The sequence below is a fragment of the Rhinolophus sinicus genome, chromosome 13 (assembly GCF_057876585.1).
Source record: "Rhinolophus sinicus isolate RSI-liver-muscle chromosome 13, RSI-T2T, whole genome shotgun sequence".
NCBI classification, from domain to species: Eukaryota; Metazoa; Chordata; class Mammalia; order Chiroptera; family Rhinolophidae; genus Rhinolophus; species Rhinolophus sinicus.
Genome location: NC_142513.1, coordinates 4,957,356 through 4,971,332, shown reverse-complemented (window position 1 = coordinate 4,971,332; position 13,977 = coordinate 4,957,356). Strand labels below are relative to the sequence as shown.

The 13,977-nt window shown below is 47.4% G+C and overlaps 1 protein-coding gene across 2 annotated transcripts in view; it reads left to right on the top strand.

The window, feature by feature from the left end:
- The window catches only part of CASS4 (Cas scaffold protein family member 4), a 31,309-nt gene extending 17,369 nt beyond the window's left edge, over window positions 1-13,940 (top strand). The window contains exons 3-6 of one of the 2 annotated variants that reach the window (XM_019726106.3): window positions 4,548-4,649; window positions 7,334-7,414; window positions 8,002-9,300; window positions 12,845-13,940. In XM_019726106.3, coding sequence (XP_019581665.3) covers window positions 4,548-4,649; window positions 7,334-7,414; window positions 8,002-9,300; window positions 12,845-13,255 — 1,893 coding nt within the window. In that variant the 3' untranslated portion in view covers window positions 13,256-13,940. The remainder of the gene's footprint in view (window positions 1-4,547; window positions 4,650-7,333; window positions 7,415-8,001; window positions 9,301-12,844) is intronic. The other variant, XM_019726105.3, reaches the window with a different exon arrangement.
- The last annotated feature ends 37 nt before the right edge of the window (window positions 13,941-13,977 follow it).

The following is a 13,977-nucleotide window of genomic DNA, read 5'->3' as shown; positions in this document are numbered from 1 at the left end:
TATACCTGGCTGGGGAAACCATAGCATTTTTAACATCATTTGTTATAAAGAAAAATTGAAGATGCCTAAATGTGTATTAATGGGGCAGTTGGTTACATAAATTTTGGCATACCCCTACAACAAGCTACTGTGCAGTTGTGAAAAATGATGAAGTAGTTCTATGAAATATTTATATGGGAATAAAAAAATACTTAAATAAAAACCAAGCAAACAAACAAAAACTAAAAAAAAAAAAAAAAATCCCTGTGTGTGTCTATGTGCATGCATGAAAAGAACACACACCAGTGGTGGTTACCCTTAGGAAGTGGAATGGGTTAAGGAGAAAGTGAAAGAAGGCATGAGGCAGGGACTTTTAGTTTATGTCCCCAGCATCCAGGACTGTGCCTGAAATGGGGTGGTTTCCAATATTTGCTGAACTAAGAGATTAGGAAGTTGATTGTGTGGTATAGTATAGAGCATGTATTACAGCTGCAATTTTTAAAAATAGCAATTAAAGGGAAAAAAAAAGGAAAAGAAACAGTAGTAAATGCAGAATGATTTTTTTTTTTTTTAAGGAAAGGAATTTAAGAAAGAAAGGGAAAAAAAATAATGTCCCAGCGTCCCCCAGCCCTGGCCTTGGGGACGTGTTAAGAATGCAGAACAGATTAGTATGGTCTTCAGTCTCTGAGAGCATTTCCTGCCATCACCATACACTTTGCTTTGAGCTCAAATGACACATTCCAACTGGTGACAGCTCTGAGCAGAGGTCCTGGCAAGGTCTGTGTCCAGGGAAGTCCGCTCCCCCTAATATACATGCTGGGCGGCCCTGGGAATGTCCTGCTTACCAACTACGCAGGCCTCCTGCACACCAACTTCCACCACCTTCAGATGGGAAGGTGTGGTGATTCCCTCAAAAGATTTGGAATACTTCAGATTTTCTAACTCCCTGGGCTGCCGGGCAGAGAACCAGACAGTTGTTACACAGAACAGCTGCTACTCAGGCACTGGCGACAGACACCAGAAGGAAGCTGGCTGTGCCTTCTGCAGCAGGCCATAAGGTGGACCTCCATCGCTTGTCTGGAACAGCTGGCCCACCCCTAGGCCTGGCATGCTCAGCTGCTGTCTGAGAGCTGGCTCAGCGCGGGGCCTCGGTGGGCTTCCTCCAGGAGCAACAGGTGGCTTTTGCCGAAGTTAATTTGAGTTTCTTTTCAAAGCCACTAAGGAAAACAAAAGAAAACAAAGTCCATTTCCCCACCCCCACCCTTCCTAAAAGGAAAACAGAGGCAATGTCCACTGTTTGCCAGGTATCCCAAACACCCAACACTTTTAATGTTTGTTGAATGAATGGCCTGACCAGATACAACATTTAAGTCTTTGTAACCATGGACTTCAACATCTAGACCGACACTGGCATAAAAGAAAAGGGGAGTCTACTGTGTCAACAGAAAAGGGTCGGGCATTAGCTGAAAGAGTTGTCCTTGACGTGAAGTGTGTCAGGGATTGGAAGCCTGGCCTCTGCAGGCTGCGGCTGTGACACACAAACCACAGCTACCCACCAACCGAGGGGGAATTCAGAAACCGGGGGCTCTTTGTCACTCCAGTCGGTTCCTGAGGTGGCTCCAGTAAAACACCCGGGGAACTTTTCTGCCTTTTCTTCCTGCTGAAGTCCCCTCCCTCCCTGGCATCCCTGTCTGCATTGTTGCTTCCTCCACCCAACCCCCATTTTTTTATTGCCTTCTCCGTGCTTGGTGGGGGAAGGGTCTCTTAGAGCAAGAGATGCCATCTGTGGCTTAGAAATCAGGAGTCCTGGTTCATTTGGCTTCTGGGGCAGCCATGGCTACACTGGGCGATTAGAGACCTTCTCTTTCCTCCTCTGTATCATGAGAGGGGTGGACCTGATCACCTCTAAGGTCACCTTCAGTTGGACCGTTTGGTGACTAAATAATTTCGCTGCTGCTTCTACTACAAGAAGGAAGGAGCTAGAAGAAACGGAAGACAATAATCAGGAATCTTCCAATCCACTGAACAGGCAGGCATGTCCTCCCTGCTTGTGTGATCTGGTGGTTAGACCTGAGTCTGAGCTGCCCAAGAAATACACCCTGAGCAGAAGCGCTCACCGGTAGAACGAACCCACTGGCTTTGAGCTGTTTTCCAACACAAGCCAGGAAACCCATTTCACAGATACCCTTTACACCTGGGTTGACTATCTCTAGATTAAGTTAGCCAAAACTGAAAAACCAAGAAGGTGGAAACATGTCACTTTGCTCAAATTGTCCTCCGAGGGGAGTCTACGTGTCAGCCTCAGATGTCTCTGCAGCTGGAAGAGACATCTGTGGATCTTTAGATCAGAACCACCCTTCATATTACGAATGAGGAACTTGATTCCTAAGGAGGTGAGGAGGGCCTTCCGGCATCACACGGCTGGTAACGACCAGACACTAAACCTTCTTGTTGTGTCTGCCTGTCTGTCTGTGCCTCTAGATTGCCAACAGCCCCTGGCACGCCCTTGGTCTTCATTTGCCTGACTCTACTCTTTCCACGTACTATTTATTGAAATTTAACCTGCAAATCCTAAGGGTATAGTTCCGTCACCAATATCCAGATCAAGAAACAGAACAGAATAAAACTAGCACCCCAGTAGCCCCTGGCGCTGTCTCCCAACCACTTCCCCCCGGTAACCACAATCTTGAGTTTGTTTTACTTTTCATTCCAACTTCCTTGATACAATATGCTGGCCTGACTTAAAAAAAAAAAACACAAAAATCACCATCTAGAAAACATATTTGATTTTGCTTTCAATTCAGAGAGGGGACTCTTTAGTATTGGAAGTGAAAAGGGTCTCAGATTTCCTGATGAAACTGCTCTAGAACCCACTGGTTCCTGAACCAGCGTTTCCTTCTGCCTCCCACCCCCAAACCTTTCAAAACCATGTTCCTAACACATGTTCCTTAGTTGATGGTCATCTTGAACCTACGTTTTCCAAGAAACACTGGGCGTTTTTGAACTGACTTCCTTCCACCTGAAATTCCACACACAGGAAAGTCCCTTTGCTCTCTGCTCTCTGTAGGTGTTCCTGACCCCAGAGTCAGCTGCATACATCAAATAGGCCTGGGATCCTAGGGGAGTACTATGCAATGGAACAGCATTTGCGGAGGCTCAGAGGTGGGAGAGAGCGTGCTGTGTTCGAAGTGGAGGCAGAGAGGGAGGAAGAGTGGAGGTGATGGCCGATGGCCAGGGCCACACCATACATGGTGGCCGGGGTAGGATGGCGCTTCGCCGGTTAGGAGCTTGGATTTAATTCGGAGTACAATGGGGCACCATTGACACGTTTGTCCTACACCAGTCAGCCTAAGACCTGCAGTGACCAAGTCAGGTTTACTGACCTACCGCAGTGAGCGGGTCACAGAGCAGAGGAACCACAGGCGTCTGTAACAGAGAGATAGCGCACTTACGGGGTCGTCGGAAAAGTGGGGCTTAGGTGAGATGTAAGTGAAGCTGTGTCTGCATGGGCTCCATGCAAAGCAGGGCAGTGAGTAAAGGGGTCCCTATCACCCCAGACTGCAAAGTGGACACAGGTTGCTCTCACCCCGGAACTGCGAAGTTGAGTTGGATGCGGAATGTCTGTCTGACATCCCTCATCCAAGCCTCCGTGTGCGGGGGGGAATCCAGGCTACTTCTCCGGTAAGAGTGGGATGCTTCCTTCTTGCTAACAGAGTTTCAGGGAGCAGTGCTTCCAAGAGCCTAGGATTTTAGAGAGCCAGTTTCCTCCATGAGTAAGAAAGCCGTCGTCACTCAGAGGGAGGTTGTTTGGACACTTGACAGCTGAGTGTGACCTGGGGAGAAGCGTTTGTCCTGTTTGCTTTGCAGCTGCTTTATCTGCTCCTGTTATTAGACTGATGCGTGGTGGGCCCCACTCATCTGCTGCCTGCTGTCTCAAGCTGTACACATTCTTTGACCAAAAGCAAACAAATAAATAGAGGCTAGCACTTACCTCCTGCCAGGCACAGAGCTGGGTCACATCCTGAACAAAGTGACCTTGTGCTCATATGCTGCTCTCTGCCCTCATCTCCACATAGTAAGATCCAACCTTTCAGTGATGGCTTCTGGTGCCCGATGGGAAATACAGTCTCCCTCAGCAGGAGGCTCTGGACTTGGCCTTTCCCTTTCTTCGGGCCCTGTCCCACTTCCCAACCTGGGCCTTGGGTGTCCCCATGTCTTTTTTTCCCTTTAGACATTAAGCCCCTGGCAGACAGCATCCACTGCCCTATAACATTGCCCGTTCCCAGGCCCCTCCCATTGCTCTAACTGACATGGAGTGCAGGAGTCTGCATTTTAACCTGCTTCCCAGATGAGGCTGATGCCGGCACAGTGAGGGAGACCACCCTCCACCACAGACGCTCCCCACCAGCATCCTGCTGGTCCCAGGCTCTGAGCAAGGCCACTGGTTAGGGGAGGTGGGGGAGCGCCTCAAGAGGGTCGCAACTGACTTTCTGTCTGAGGGGGAGCACTGGACATGGTCCGTGAACTCAACAGTGACGCCTCCTCTCTCTCGGTTTTGTCTCCCCAAGGCCCTCTTCACGATTCCCAGACCTGCTCAGGCCTTCTTGCCAGCACCGTCCTCCCAGCTGTACGACGTGCCAGTCCACAGTCGCGGGCCCCCAGCCATTAAGGTGAGTCTTGTGCAGGCCTGCTCCCCGGCCTCTCCGCCCAGACTATGGGGTTCTCAGCATCATGCGGACAGACAGTCCATTTCAGCTTCACCCACAGAGGACTTGTGGAAGGAGTGTCTGTCCGCTCCTAGCTCCCAGCTTTGTGCCCAGGGAGCCCAGACCTGCTCAGGAGAACATTAGGACTATTTGAGTGCTGAATATTCTTTTAAACTTTTGCGTTTCTTTTGTAATAGATATTTTATATCTATACACACACACACACACACACACACACACACACACACGGGGGTGCCAAAAATGTATACAAGTGGACATTTTGGTCAACCTGGGTCAAGCAGTAGTTGGCCATAATCAGAAGTGTCTGGACGTTGATGGGAACCACTTTGAGCACCCCTTGTCATTGCAGAAGTCACACGTGACTTGTATTCATCTTTTGTTGTCGGTATATATTGAGTATTGCAATTTTAATACAGTTTTTCCTTTCTTAAAACGTGCATATATTTTTTGGCACCCTCTGTATATTCATATACTCGTATATGTGAATTTTTAAAAAAATAACATTTTGAAGGCTGTTCATCACAGGATAATCATTGGTTATCCCTGAGAGGTGAAATATTTGGTCTTTTTTAACTTATTCATGAGTAATGGGTACATCAAACGTGTAAGCCGTGCTTCATGTAACCAGAAAACAACTTCACTCATTTCTTACATTGAAACTGCTCTGTGCGGCATTTTCCTGAGCCGCATCAATGCACAGGGAACCGTCAGGAGTTCTGACCATGCCTGCTGCCCGGTCCCACCCCCCCAGACTCTTGTTTGAGGTCTGTACTGGACCAGCCAGCAGGAAGAAAGACTACAGCTCCCGGGTGATTCTGCAATGCAGCCAGGGCCGAGAGCCACGGCTCTAGTCTAAATGAAACTTCAGGCCAGCTCTGTGACTTACTGGTCACTCACGAGTAATAAGTCACTTTCACCTCCTCAGTCTCAGTGGAGAAATTTAAATGTCGAGGCCAGGCAAGAATCCGACTTCCGACTTCATCTAAAGCGAAAGCTCCTGCTTTCCTGGCTTGTTGGCAGCCCCGGCTCCTGCAGCGGGCACAAGCGTTGGCTGCATGCAAGGAGTAGGTTTCTACTCCTCTCCCCTGCCCGGCTGGTCTCAGGCTCCCACAGGGCGGAAGGAGCCAGGCACGGAGACAGAGGGCGGCCACAGGCAGAAACACCCTGCTTGCTGGGTTCTGTTGGGACATGTTGCAGTGGTACTCTGTGGAAGTAGCGAGAATTGAAAGCTGATGCTTTCTCTTCTGAGATATTCCTGCAAGTTCCATCTCTGGCGGGCGGCTGAAGGCTTCTCCGTTAGCTCCCCGGGCAGGCGAGCCATCTCCGGCCTCACCCTCCTGAGGTTCTCTCCCCATTCCAGCCCGGCTCTTGCGCCTCCTTGCCTGTGATCCATATCTGGTCCATGGAAAACGCACACACTCCCTTTGCTGGGATAGATTCCAGGGGCACAGCCTGGGCTGGGACTATGTGAAGCAAGGAAGGCCTCACTTGGGCCCCAGAGTTTTACACGAAGACACAGTTGCAGGACTCACCTGTCCTATCTCCCCCTCCTCCTGGCACTGTGGGTCCCATTTTTATTTCAAATGCTGACATTTGGTTCATCGTGATTTTTTTTCACATGAATTGTGACTTTTAAAAATACTCCCTGACAATATTTTTTACCTTGATTACTTCTTTTTATGTGCCCCCTTAAATGTTGTGACCAAGGCGGCACTTACGTCACAGTCGTCCCGGCCCCGACAACAGGCCCTCCCCAGCCAGCTTTGCCATCAGATTCTCACCCTTAACTTTTCTGAAGCCAGCGTTAGCCCCTGTGCACTGTGACCCCAAGCTCAGGTGGCACAGCTCAAGCCATGGACGCTCCCATTGGAGCCCTTCCCACTTTGCTTGAGGGTTAGTGACAAGCACCACCATGATCCCCACCTGAGAAGGGGTCAGTGGAAAACTCAGAGCCCATTCTCTCCAAAGAAACCCCCTCTCCACATTCCATCTTTTCCTCCCTTTGCAAAACCTGTCTTGGTGCTCTCTCGTCTTGCTTCGGAACATGGACCCTATCTTTCACATGTACTTTGTATTTACATGATTAATCATGTATTTTCTGATTAAGGCACAAAAAATGTGTGTTACCTGTTCAGGCACCATGTCTTTTGCTCATTACTGGGTGTATACACATGTCATTTGGCTTAGTGTCTAGTAGGTACTCAGTAAGTATTTGCAGGATGAATACACAAGTACTAAGCCCAGGAAAAATTCTACTGAGAAAAACAAACAAAGGCAGAGGACATATGAAGTCCCCATCTCATTTATTCTTCTGTAATTCAATCTCCAGACTCACTTACAGAAGGCAGAGGACTACCATGTTTAACTCAGGCAGCTGTAGTACATTCTCTCCACAGTTTGTCCCTCCTTCCATTGAGAGGCATCTTTTTAATGTACAAAGTCCACTGTTGAAAATCTACCCACGGCAGCACATAAACTTCCGCCAGAGAACATCATGATAGAAAGCCCCTAAATCTTCAGTGATTTGTGGTTTCGCTTGGAAAAATCACTGGTGGGGGAGAGTTTGTGATGGGTCATCGTCAGGAAGGAAATGTCCTTATTGTCCCTCCTTTGTGGTCTTTCTCCAGGAGCCAGCGAAGCAGCAGTTGTATGACATACCCGCCAGCCCCCGAAAGGCTGGACACGGTGCCCCCGGCGGCCAACCAAGTGTAAGTATACGCAGATGCTGAACTTCGAGGCTATGACAAACCCTGAACATCCTCGAGGACATTTAATAGCTTGGTCACAGTGAGGACAGCCAGCTCCTGGTAGCAGACCTTATTTCACGGGAGTCCCCTCACTGCAGTGGAGGTCAGGAGCAGGACAAGCTGCGTGGTTTGCAGAAGTCCCCTCACTTCACCGTGTCTCCGTTTCTATTACACATTTACTGCTAGTATTCACGTAGTCTCTGCAGAGGGCGCAGTGCAGTGCTTGGCACAGAGCAAGACCTTAAATGAACGCTTCTTAGTAGTACAGACCTCAGAGACATGCCGTGTTAGAGTAGGTTTTGTCTGCACATAGGAGAAATGCCTTAATTTGAAATCTGTGTAATCTGTGTTTAGCCCTGGACTCTGTCACATGTATACAATAAGTATATGTATGCCCAAGGTAATCAGGGAAGGAAGGCCTTACCAAAGAGGTGCCAAGATGCACACGCCCAGCTTTTAGTAAGTCCTCGGTATAATACACATTTGTCAAATGAGTTGCTCACACCTCTTTTTGACTAAACTGGGTGACTTTGTGTGGTTCCTCCCAGAGGCAGAGTGTTCCCGTGATGTCAACAGTCGCCTTACGAAGAGCCTGCTACAACACACTACCAAACCCTCAGAAATCAGAATGGATTTATGACACGCCAGTGTCTGCAGAAAAAGCGGATGTACGGAATGCCTGTCTCACCAGCTTTGTGGAAGCATCAGCACCCCATCACCCCCCCAAATATATGTCCAGTTTCCACAGTCCTCCGAAGAGCACAGCAATGTCCCCAACTCCACATCTGCAGGAAAATGTGCCCGTGCAGAAAAAACTCAACCATCCAGAAAGCCCTTCTTGTAGCCTCCCGACCCCCGGGGACAAAGGTGTCAACTACAAGGTTCCTTCCAGCTTTCTGATTCCCCGAGTGGAAAAGCAGAATGCCACACCCAACATTTATGACATCCCCAAAGCCGTGCCACTAGTGGCCCGTCAGGCGGTGACAAAGCCAGGGAAAGCCGATGGAGCGTCCGAGCATTCCACAGACTGTAATTCCTCCTGGTTCTCCACACAAGTGACGTCGGCCTCCCCGGAGCCGGACACACTGTCCGTTCACAGTTCTGACAGCAGAGTCAGCGTCGTGTCCTCGTGCTCCGTCTCATCCACTGAGTCTTGGTCCAGCTCCTGTTCGGAGGAGGCCACAAAGGAGCTGTCCTTGGACCTGGACTTGGCCAGAGGGGCAGTCACAGCTCTGCAGCACAAGGTGGCCGGTGCCGTCTCGGGCCTCATGCTCTTTGTCAGTAGGAATTGGAGGTCCAGAGACCAGCTAGAGGCCAATCTCAGTGCGATTCACAGGGCCACCGACCACATAGAAGAATCTTTGAGAGAATTTCTGGATTTTGCCCGTGGAGTCTGTGGGACCGCCTGTAATGTCACCAACAGTAACCTTCAGGCCAGAATTAGGGATCAGCTACAGACAATCTCCAACTCCTACCAGATCCTGCTTGAAACAAAGGAAAGCCTGGACCGCTGCAGTTGGTCCCTGGATGTCCTTGTGACAGACAAAGTCCAAGACAGCCCTGATGACCTTGAGAGGTTTGTCATGGTGGCGCGGATGGTTCCAGAAGACATCAAGAGGTTTGCTTCCATTGTCATTGCCAACGGGAAGCTCCTTTTCAAGCAGAATTGTGACAAGGAAGAGACCATGCAATTGACTCTCAATGCAGAATGTAAGCTTGCAAAATGCATCCAGCTTCCCCAAAGGGAAATTGAATCATACCAGAGGAGTGCTCCTTTTATTAAACAAAGGGAAAGTGAACAGTCCCCTGAAGTCTTAAAGAGAAACTGGACAAATGTCTGTGAGCAGGTGAGTTCAGAGTTCCGAGAGGTATAATATAAAGGGGTTTCAATGTTTATCTTGAGTGGTTGCCCCATAAGTTAGATGCTGAAAATCTTTCAATAGCTGTATAGGCTTTTTGAGACAATGGTTCATTTTTCAAAAAGTACAATTCTAGATGAAGTCTTTTTAAGAAGTATGGTAAATATTTTAATATTAAGGCAGATAAGATGTCGTCCGGAAATTTGGGAGTTTTCGGTTTACCTCTGATACTAACATTGGACAGGATTTTAAAAGCCTTTTGAAATCCGTTCTTTGCGTACATGTCTTAAACTCACTGTCAAGGTTTCTTGTATTTTTGAAAGGTATAAATTTGGTGACTGTCAGCGTGTTTCTTAGAAACAGAAGAAGAAGTGTGAACACTCTTCCAAATCGTACGTGGTCATAGCAGCCTCCAGATTCTAGTTACTCTTAGAAGTATTTTGCCGCGTAAGTTCAGACACTAGAGAAAAAGAACTTTTTGTTCTTGCCTCAAGAGGACCCACAGGGCATCTCGGGGCTGTGTCAGGAGGTAACTTGGTGCTTTCAGCCCCAGTCTTGATATCCTGCTAAAAGGCCTTAGGGTATAAGAACTTTAACACATTCTAAAGAAGCTAGAAATTTAGGTATTTTTCATTTCCCAATTAAATTATATATATATAATTTTTAAAAAACACACACCAAAAATACTGTGTGTCGTTGTACTAGACCATGTTGGTAGACAAAATTCAGTCCTTGGGCTGCCAAAGGGTCCTTTGTTGAAAAAAGGCATCAATCAGTAAGCAGAATAAAAATATAAAGAGGAATGCTCAAGTTTGAAAGTGAGTTTAAACAGCTATACGGCAGTAGAAAACTACCCAGGTAGGTAATTCAAAGGGATTGTATTTTTCAGAAGTTGACTCACCTAGAATAGAAAGAAAACCCCATCTTAGATGAAAACAAAGACTTAGAAACACAAATAAAGCCTGCTCCCCCTCAAATACTTCTGCTTCATATGCTTTGTCCCTCGAGATGTCTCCTGCTATGAATAAGTCCACATTATGGCCATGACCTTCTCGGGGACAGGTTTGTGTTTTGTAATAGTTTTTCCTTTTTATGGTAGAAGGAACCCTGGAGATGAACAAGTCCAGTGAGCCCAGGATGTAGACCGTGATCCTAGGACCATTTGGGAAATAATCCTAGGTGCCCTGCAAAGCAGTCGTGGGTGGTGCTGGCACAGCAGCAAACAGCACGGACTCCCTCACGTTCCCTTTGATATTCACTTTGAATGCTCCCGATTACAACCCAAAGGCCATTTTGGTTTGGGGCTTGTGTATCTGCAACACTTTTTGACACTTGCTATTCTTTCTTTTTTTTTTTTTTTAAATCAAAGATGTTAGCATTGTCCTTATTTTTATTGGTGACCCTCTCTTGGTGGCAAATGACAGTAGTTTTCCGTTGACCAATTTTAAAAGTTTCCTTTAAGTTGACAGAAGTGAAGGAGTGGACCCGTTTAAAGACAAAGATGAAGCAAGTTGATGTTAAGAGGAAGGCAGAAAGGGCGGAACTGGTGACAGTTTGCTTTGAGTAACTGAAGCCTGGGAAGCAGTGAACCAACTCAGCTCCCTGGCCGGGCGTGGGGTGGCAGAGGGAGGGACAGAGATGTCCAATCATGCGGACAAGATCATTTGTCTTCTCAGAGCCAAACTAGGCCGGGAACCCCGGCCCCTTGATACTCAGTTCCCCAAATCTCAAACACCAATGTCTTGGCTTACCAGATTTCCTGAAAGTCATGTTATTTTGTCCAACATGAAGTATTCAACCAGTGCTTCTCAAACTGGAGAGTGTATCACAGTCCGCTACAGGGCTTGCTGACACCCAGAGAGCTGGGCCCCACTCCCAGCAGTTCCCACCACACTTGTAAAACCGCTGCTTCCAACTGTCCATGTGTCTCAGTGGGGTGGGTACCACTGAACATTGGGTGGACAGTGCTCCAGTGTGTGGGATGGACATTGAGCACCCCTGGCCCCTGCCCCCTGACTGCCTGCATTGCTTCCTAGTCGATGTGAGAGATAACCAAACAGATCTCCACACGTGTCCAACATGCCAAGATGAGAATCACGGCACATTTTTTATTTGCCTACAGTTGACGCTTTCAAGCTAAGATGCCGATGTCCCGATGTCTAGGTTGTTGCTTCCCGACTCCTGCTTGTGCTGCATCCTTCTCATGCCTCCTGCCCCCAGAGAGTCCATCTCAACCAACACCATGATCCTTTCTTCATTTTATCTGTCTGTTTTAGTCCGTCTGGGGCTGCCATAGCAAAGTACCATAGACGGGGTGGCTTATAAACGTCAGAAACTTATCCTCACAGTTCTGGAGGCTGGGAGTCCAGGATCAGGGGCCAGTGTGGTCCGGCTCTGGTGACAGCTCTCTTCCAGGTCACAGACTGGCTTCTCACCATGTCCTCACATGGCAGAGAGCAGAGAGGGGAAGCAAGCTCTCACATGATCCCTGTAAGGGCACTCATCCCATCCATGGGGCCCCATCGGCAGGACCTCACGTAATCCTAGGCACCTCCCAAAGACCCCATCTCCTAATACAGTCACATGGTAGAGTTTCAACATATGGATTCTGGGGGGGACACAGTCAGATCCTGTCTGAGTGCTTCTGGGCTGTGCGTTTTGCGATCATGTATCGATTGAGAGAGTGTGCAGTTTAATGGAAAGAATGAGAGTTGCAGCCCTGGCTGACTTGGCAAAGAGCCCACATCTTTATTTTACTCATCAAACGACCCTACGCAGCCTCTTCTCTTCAGGGAGCTTTGGTTCCCTCACCTGTAACCTAACAACGGGGCTTTCAGTTGTTACCTGGAGTGGTCGCCACTAAGGCAGACGCTGAGTGTCTTTCAATAGTAGAGAGGCTTTGGGGTGACACTGGTTCCGTGTTCCAAAAAGTGGAATTCGGGAAAGCAAAATTCTAGGTGAAATGTTGAATTGGCAAGCAAGAGAAATATTTCACTATTAAGGCAGGTAGGTCAGCATGTTTGGATTTCTTCTGGAAATTTTTGGAGTTCGGGTTGACCTCTGATACTGGAGTTATAAGAGAAAGGGTTTTTTAAAATCTGTTCTTCGAGCACATGTTTTCATCTCACTATGAAGTGTTCTTGCGTTTTGGAAAGTTATAAATGTAGTCAATTGTCAATGTGTTTCTTAGAATGGGTTCCTAATGGTTTGTTGAGACAATTAAATAAGACGCTATACGTTTGTATAAAATATATAAGATTATATACATAATGTAATATTTAAGAGTATATCAATATAGAGACAATATTTTTATGTAACAGTTAAAACGTTACATATGCTTTAAAGGTTAAACTGCTTTTAAAACATTAACATGAACTTGTTAGGCCGCTGTTGCACTATGGGGCTTCCCAAACAAAACTGCCCTTTTTCTGCTAAAAAGTCTAGCAAATTGAGCACAACCAGGAAGAGGGAGACAAGCACAGCCTGTTGACGGGCTCCACCTCTTATCTACTGTTTTCTTCCCCTCCCCTAGAATCCCAGCCCCCCTCCGCACTCCCCGTGGAGTCAGCAGGATCCCCAGAAGAAAATCCACCTTTCGGAACACTGCCGGCTCTACTTCGGGGCGCTCTTCAAAGCCATCAGTGTCTTTACCAGCAGCCTCAGCCACAGCCAGCCCCCGGAGAGCTTCATCGCCCAGAGCAAGCTGATTATCATGGTGGGGCAGAAGCTGGTGGACACGCTGTGCAAGGAGACCCAGGACAGGGACACACGCAATGAGGTCCTTTGCCGCAGCAGCCACCTGTGCAGCCTGCTCAAGAACGTAGCTCTGGCCACCAAACATGCTGTGCTCAAGTACCCAAGCCCCACCGCGCTGGGGCACCTCCAGGCCGAGGCCCAGAAGCTGGAGCACCACACACGGCAATTCAGAGGGACGTTGGAATGATCCGCCCTCCCTCCCTCCGTCCCTCCTATGCACCTCTGTCCTACTGGAAAGGCCAGCCTGGGGATACACCGATGGACAGAAATAGCCATGGCGCCCAAAGCTGGTATTACCAAGTGCTTAGGCAACCCCAGGACATTGGCTTATCCCACAAAGGATCAGGGAAGAGAGTCAGGTATTAAGTAAGGACCTTGCTTAAGTAAGTATTTATCATGTATAAAGTGACATTGTAGAAACAAGTTTTGACATTGGTTAAATGTGTCCTATTTTACATTCATTCATTCAACACTTATTTATTTATTGCGCACCTACTATATGTTAAATTCTAGGTGCTGGGCATATAGCAGTAAAGTAAACAGAAATCTTGCCCTCAGGGAGCTTATAGTCTAGTGAAAAGACAGACAATAAAGTGATAAGAGAAATGCATATACAACATATTGGGTGCTAGGGAGAAAACAAAGTAGGAGAGCGGGAAAAGAATTATTTTCAAATGATTCATTTCTGTTGTATTGTATATGTATTTGCTATTTTATTTTAACTGAGTTAAAGATGCATGTTGTATTTGCAACATAACATGTCCTGTTAAGTTCCTTATTAATTTATTTTGTACATTATGGATTCTGTGTTGATAAATTTAGTATGCTCAATCAGCAAATGTTTATACCTCAACAGTCTCAAATCTGTTATCATTTATAATATTATGTAAATATAATCATGAATTGAAA